This window comes from Thalia democratica, chromosome 5 (genome assembly GCF_965202585.1).
Source record: "Thalia democratica chromosome 5, ktThaDemo2.hap1.1, whole genome shotgun sequence".
In the NCBI taxonomy this organism is placed as follows: domain Eukaryota; kingdom Metazoa; phylum Chordata; class Thaliacea; order Salpida; family Salpidae; genus Thalia; species Thalia democratica.
In genome coordinates, this window is record NC_139169.1 from 42,547,056 (window position 1) to 42,554,891 (window position 7,836).

The following is a 7,836-nucleotide window of genomic DNA, read 5'->3' on the forward strand; positions in this document are numbered from 1 at the left end:
TAAACGACCACTTGTAAAAAATTTTTACTGGTCTTAAATTAGTTTTTTATATATATTAAATGGCAAAATTCCAAAAATTTAGAGTTCTGAACACTGAATATTTGTTTTTTTTTTAACTTTATTTATTTATTTTGTTAAATAGATTAACAAAAACCATTCAAGCATGACTTTTTAGTTAAAACATGAAGGACTACGTGATGATATATTTTTATTTTTGAAAACCCTTGTAAAATAAGTTTATAATGGCAGGAACAATTTTAAAATTTATAATGTATGACAGTGGTTTTCAGCATTTTCAAAAGCTGTGCACAGTAAATAAATTTAAAATTAATTCTGTGCACCCTAGAATATATAAAATAATATGAAGAGCATCATTTATCATGATTTGAGTTGTACAAATAACGTATCAAAAACTGTTAATTTATTTTATGACTAGATTTTTTTAAAGAAATTTCAAAATAAACGTCATTTGAAAAGTATATTTATACCTTGATAAGTTTTCTGTACTAAGTAAAACAATTTCTATGCACACTACTCTGCACAGGAGCACACCATAAGAACCTTTGGTTTAGAAAATGCTAGAGTCATGTAAATAACTTAAAAGTCAATAAAAAGTAAGCTATTAGTATTTTAGTTTAGAATTTTTTATTAATAAAAAAGTAAGAGCAAGTGAGAACCGTACCGCGTTAAGCAACATTGATTAGTACAATGCTAAAAACGTATCGATTTAAAAAGTATAATTAAGTCCATCAAGCTTGGAGCATACTAATTAATAAAAGTTTTTAGTTAAAAAGAATCAAAAAAACTTGAAGTTTGATTGAGAATAATAATTATCACTTTTTATATTTAAAAAGTTGTTTTCGTCTAAAATTATAAAAGTAAGTTAATTAATTTTTGCAAGTAAAAAAGAACGGTTTGAATATAATTTGTTCAATTATAAAAAAAAATATTTTGGGAGAATACGTCGGTTGCAACTGTCGAAAATATCAAGAAAAAAAATACATTTTAAATTACTATAGTTTTAATTAAATCTAACAATTTTAAAAACATACTCAAATTTGTTGGAAACTACCTCAATATTTAAAAGTTTAAGACAATAAAATACATAAATATTTTTTCTACCTAAAAAAAGATAAAAGCTTGTATTCTTAAATTGAGTGAACAGGCATAATACTTATATGCTTATAAATAGTATTTTAGGTTTTTACAACTAAAAACTTTAAGATTACACGACCTAAAAATACTATTTTTAACATGTTCATCTCGCAAAAGACTATTTTTGACGAACTTGCCCAATCGACTAGAAAAGTTACCCAATCGTAATGTATATGATATCTATATTATATCTTAAGTTTAAGAATTAATTTTTTGATTTATTTAATAAAGAGTATAGATTATTTATAAAAGTATAGTAATTTAAACAAACACAAAATAGTTATTTTGTTCACTTTATTATTTATTTGAATAATAACAAAATATAATCAAACACAATAAAAGTATTTAGCACATTGCGTTGACGTGGATAGCAATAACTGGATCAGAACTATCTTTGATGTTAATTGCAGCATATCCGTTATCATCTACATTGACACATGAACCTTTAATTTATAAAATATACTTATTAATTAAGCTTAAATGAAAAAGGTAATACAAAGTTTTGTTTTAATTTAAACAAAAATTAAAAGATTATTCTTGTTTTTACTAGTTTTCTTAAAGAATCTTTAGAGAAACTTTTTACACTTAAATCAAAATACAACATTCTGCATTATAAAACAAAACTTTTTATATTAGAATTAAACAATAAATATTTGAAGATTAATAAAAAAAAATAATTTCTAAACAACTCATCAAAAACTTACCAGTGCAGCCGGCGTCAGTGATGTCACCGCTGATGACGTCACAATAAGATCCCTTAGCGAGTCCAGTTTGAAGTTTTTCGTTCATTTCGTATCCGGACTTGTTGATGGCCAAGAAAGCTTTGTTGCCTCTGGAGAAGGCAATTTGGTTGTTGTTGTTAGTCCACCAATTTTTGACAGACTGACCTTGTAGTTATTTTGTAATTAGTATTTTACAGTATACTATTTTAGAGTAAACTAAAATAAACAAATATTAAAAAGTGTAAATTAGTTTGTGAAACTTTTTTTTTTAATTATAGTTGTTAACCACTAAAAAATATTGCTACATATTTTATTAATATTTTTTTAATAACTAAAAGTTTTTGTTTAATAAAAAAAAGACAAAAATACTACTTCTAAAATAGTAACTGATCAAGTTCAAACCTTTAGCAGCAACAGCAAATGGCATCATGTTTTTAATTTGTCTCCATCTGTGTTCGCAAACCCAACCATTTCCGCAACTTCCATCAGCGTTGACTGAACGTGGACTGGCTGGTGGTCCTTGGTCAGTGTTGCTGAGTAGATTTTAGTATAGTTAAAGTTTTTATAGGATAACTTTCATCTAATCAATCCTTTTTTATACTTTTATATATTAGAATTTTTTTTTACTTCATGTTTTAAGTAAGTTTCTCCAACGAATTGTAAATTTTTAACTACGTTTGGAACGCAACTAATATATACAAACGACTTTAATTGTAATAAATGACTACATAAGATGATAACTTTCTAATTTTAAATGATTTGTAATGATAAATGATTTATTACTTACTCGAACTCGTAGCTAGACATAATTCTTGCTTCTCCATAAGGCCAAGCCATCATAAAAGCGTTGAAAATTTTCAAGTCTTTGAAAGTAAACATTTATTAGTTCTAAAATACTAGTTTCCTATATAAAAGAAAACAGCTGTTACATTTTTTGCAAGTAAAGTCAACTTACTGTAGAAGTCTTCGAATGTGATGACGTCGCCAGCTCCACCATGCCCTCTTTGGTTGTCATGGTTATTGAGGAAAACAAGGGCGTTGCTATCTGGCATAAGACCCCAGGCTTCTCCGAAAGTGTTCAAAAACTAAAAGATGTGTAGTATTAAAAAAAAATTATTTCTTAGTTTTTTTGATAAAGATAGTTAAAAATACTCACCTTATTGTTTTAAATTTAAAATAAACTATTGATAACTATCAAAAGTTCTAACGTGAATTTTGTCCTTGTTTTTGGCAAGTTCTTTTCCGTAGTTGAATTCAGTGACACGCCCAAGACTGTAATATTCAGATGCTGAGACAGCTTCACCTACATATTAAAATTAAAAAATATTTCTACCTTTTTATTAACATAATTCTTCAACAAGATAGTTTATAAAAAAATTAACAAATTAATATAAATTTTGTGAAATTAAAACTGAAAACAGCAAATTTTTGAAAAGTATAAATAAAACTTGTTTTTTTAAATATTTCCTTCAGTTTTCGTAACAAAAACTTAAATTTAGACACATATTACGAAAACTAATAGAAAAAAAAATTATTAGAATAGTTGAACTTGTTAGAATTAAAATAAATTAAGTGTAGTTATTAATTAAAGGCACATCTAGTAAAAAGCAGTGTCTAACCTCCTTGGTCGATGACTTCTTGGTAAATGGTTGCTTTTCCACCTTCTGGAAGATCATTAAGTTGATCGTAGATGAGTTGAAGATCTTGTGGCCACATGTGTTTGCTGGCATCAACACGGAATCCAGTAATTCCAATTGAGATCAAGTCATTCATGTAGGCAGCAATTTTAGCTGCGTTACAAATTTTGATTTTTACAAACAATTCATTAGTTGGAATTAAAAACTTAAATAATCAAAAATAATTTTAAGGCACAAAATAAATATAACTTGATGTCATTTAAATTACCTCTGACGTCAGGATTTCCTTGGTTCAAGTCAGTAAGTCCAACGAGTTGGCAGTTTCTTACCTTAAATAATAGTTGTTAGTTATTCTACTAAAAATTTAATTGACTTGTAAAAGGCATATTTAGAAATTAAATATATATAAGAATGAACTGAAAATGATGCAGTTGCTTAATTACTGGTTTATAAATATTTTAATTTCTTAAAACTCAAACGATCTGTTATTAGGGTTTATAACATAGTGGTAATGTGTATATAACTTTTAAAATATTGAATTAGCTAAGTTTCTTTACTTTTATATTTTATGTAGAAAATGGTATTGATTAAATAATTTTAATCTTTTTTATTAAACTTACGAAAAAGTCGTAAAAGTTATATTACTTGTTCAGCCTGTCCGTAATCTTCAATCATGCCAGATGAGGTCTGGCAGTTAGCATCGTTGAAGTCTGCAGAGGTGTAAGGAACAGATGGGAAGTCGTAAGTGTTGGCATCAAAAGCAGATCCCGCGGTTCCGGTTCCTGTTTGTTGTTGTAAAGAAGTAATTAAAAACTGACTAAATTTAACAACCAAATTAAGCCTCAAAACTATATTACCTACAGGGACAAAAAATATGTAGTATTTTGTAAGTAAATTATAAAAAGACAAAACTATAACAAACCAGTTCCACCAACACCACACATGTGGTTGATAACAACATCAGCATAAATTTTTACTCCAACAGCCTTGCATCTTGCAACCATGTCGCTAAATTTGGTGGTTTGTGTTCAGTAAAAGTTAGAAAATTATATAATTTTGTTTAGACTTATTCAGTTGGTTACTTTACAATAAAAAAAAAAAATTTAATACTAAAAAACAGATCTATTTTTACTATAATGTAAAAAGTAAAAAATAAGACTATTTTCAAACGTACTAAACTCAAAAATATAGAAATAATTAATAGATTCAAGAAAAAAAAATAGTTTTAAATTGAACTTAGAGAAGTATAAACAAAACACACGTCAAAGCAGCGCGGTCACCAGATCTGGTATCAAGGACGTAAGAAATTGGTTGATATCTTTCCCACCAAGGACGGTTCTCAATAACTCTGTTCTCGTTTGGTGGTGAGATCTAAATAAAAAAAAATGTGTTGCTTTCTATTCGGTCAACTAAACCAACAAAACAGATTTTAGTTTAAAATGTTTATATAATATTGTTTAAGGACTTATTGTTTTTTATATATAAATTAAAAAACAAATAGACCTAGATGAAGTTTTATTGCAATGCGTTTTATCCTTATTTTTTGGTAGCAATTCAACTTGAACAAAAAAAAACATAAAATTCAAATCCTCATAACTAAATTAAGTTGTCTTACTTGAACACCTCCGTATCCAGCTGGTCCAAGGAAAGTTTCACATTCTTCAGCGATGGTGACCCAATCCCATTCAAACAAATGGACGATTCCAGCACGTCCAGAATCGAAGTTGACGGACCACTGTCCAAAAGTGCAGGTGGCAAGAGCCAACAATATGACAAAACGCATTTTTATGCTACTCGACTAAGTTTTTTGAATTAATATGACTTATGAAGTACATAATTTCAATATAAAAATGTTAACTTTCAGAAACTTTTTTTTTCTAATGCTACTTTATGTGTTATTATAATATTGATTAAAAACAATTGAATTTACACCTAAACGTTTTACAAAGTACTTATTAGTAAATGATAAAAACTTGAATTCTTAACTGATCAAAGTCATCTGTCTAGATGATTTTCAAAAAAATTTATGATAACAATATGGCTAAGGTGCGAGTATATAAATATAAAGCGTGTGAAGTATTACGTCTGGCGTTGGCCTTGAAGTGAGATCTTAGTTTGTTTGTGTACAAACCAAAATAAACAAACACTTATTAATACAAACATCTTGGGCAGACAATGAATCAGCATTAACATGATTATATATCTTTCTTAAACTTTAATTTCGGTGCTTAAAACAACATGACTAAGTATTTTTATGTAGCTATAAAAAATGTTTAAAATATTATTTTATTTGTTTCAAACGCTGTATTCACCTAGTAAGTTTACTTGTTTTTTTTTTGTTCACCAATCTTACTACCAGAATGTATCGAGTAGTAATTTTGCGTTTATTATTTTGTTGTTTTAAATAAGAACCAATTATAAACTGTTTATTGTCCTAAACAAGCTGTGAGAATTATAAAAAGCTGTGGATACTTTGCAAGTTAGATTTCACGAGGATTTTGACGGTTTAAAAAAGATTTTATAGTTCACATTAACTTATTATTATTTCAAACTAAACGTTAATCAGGTTTTGTCAAATCCTATTTTTGTTATACTTGTACATTTTTCAAGTTAAAATAAGCCTAATGTCAGTAGGTTAATAAAGTAAAAGAGATATTTAAAAGTAAATACTAACAAAGACTTAATGAAAGTTCATAATGTCTTTTATCGTTTGAACACAATACCCTGTCTTCGCTACAGCATTGAGTTTTGAAGTTATCAGTCGGTAAGAGATATAAACAAAATAAAATATTTGATGTCATTTTTATACCTATTCTTTGGTAGTCATAACCGAACGAGTTTGATTTAAATGAATATTTTGTTTTAGATAGTATTTCAACTTTCATATAGTATTGTATATATATCTTTTATAAATAATCTATTATTTTTGAGAATAAAAAATTACTCAGTTTCTCCGCAGAGCGGATTTTCAAATTGTAAATCTGTAGTAAAATAATAATGATAAAAATGACAAATAATTAAAAATTGGTTTGAGTTAAGTTTTTATACAAAAAAAAAAATTAAAAATTATATTGATGCTAAACAACCATTATTATTTTACTACAGATTTGCAATTTAAAAATCTGCTCTGCGGTGAAACTGAGTAATTGTTTATTCTCAAAAATAATAAATTATTAATTATCAATCTCCTATTAGTGGATAGATTACTGTGTCCTATTTATTTGTTCTAAACTCTATAGTTATATACTTTATTACAACAGTACTAATAAATTTATGAACGATAATCAATATATAAATTCAACCTTAAAATAATTTTTACAACTCGGACAAAATGAAATAACTACTAAATTTATTTAAACAAAAAACTTAAATTTTGATTTTTGTTTTTAATAGTTTTATTTAGTTGTAATAAATTCTTGTCGTCTAGTTGTTGTATTTTTTAATTAATGTCTTTTAGCCAATTTTGTAAACGATAATACATTATTTTACAATAAGAAAAGCTTTTAGTCTTAATCTTATTTATTAATACTAAAATTTAAATATTTCGTTTTCTGTTTTATAGAATATCTTTTTAGTTTTATAAATTTTAAAAGGTAAGTAAAATAAAACAAAAATATAGGAAATTAGGAGAAATATTCTTATTGATTTTTAAACTAAAAGATATGCTACAGATTATTTTTAGTAATTCAAATATAAGTAAAATTTCGTATATTTTCTTCTTATTATAAACCTATAGGTAATTTTTTTTACTGTAAAACCAATTGATTGCACAGACTCTAAAACATCTGTAAATATTTTAAATTTGTCTAATGTTTTTTTTATCAGAGTTCCGCTTGATTTTTATTTTTTTTAGACTTGAGTTACTTTAAACTTTAAAAAAAAATTATAACAAACATCTTAATACCAAAACTTTTCTACCACTTTTTTCGTTAAAAATATGTGTCTAAAATGAAAGTTTGAAAACTAAAAAACCTATAAAACTAAAATATTTTTTCACTACAACTTAAATGTTAGCATTTTTAATTTGAAAGATTTTTATTACGATATAAATGATGCCCCTCATATCAAGAACGAATAGTCGAAATGTGTCATAGTTTTGTAAGTTTCTTACAGCCGTATATTTAACTTTGTATAAAATGTTGTGTAAACTAAAATCATACGTTTATAAACAAACTTAAAAAATGAAAATAAAACTTTTAAAACAGCTACTTAGTAAGTATATATAAAGTGTAAAAGAATATCGGAATTGAAATTTATCAACAAATATAAGCCACACAGTAGTTTTACACTTAAGTAATTAAGATTCACAACGAGTTTTATTT

General features: G+C 26.1%; 1 protein-coding gene across 1 annotated transcript; it reads right to left on the reverse strand.

Annotated features, from left to right (window-relative positions):
• Positions 1-1,500: 1,500 nt before the first annotated feature.
• LOC145836556 (alpha-amylase-like) lies at positions 1,501-5,297 on the reverse strand. The gene is made up of 12 exons (XM_082944350.1): positions 5,130-5,297; positions 4,776-4,885; positions 4,437-4,522; positions 4,160-4,296; positions 3,783-3,843; positions 3,497-3,667; positions 3,086-3,180; positions 2,833-2,962; positions 2,665-2,740; positions 2,280-2,410; positions 1,860-2,042; positions 1,501-1,598 (listed from the first exon to the last, which is right to left on the reverse strand). The coding sequence occupies exons 1-12, from the start codon at positions 5,295-5,297 to the stop codon at positions 1,501-1,503; spliced, it is 1,446 nt and encodes a 481-aa protein (XP_082800476.1).
• Positions 5,298-7,836: the final 2,539 nt, after the last annotated feature.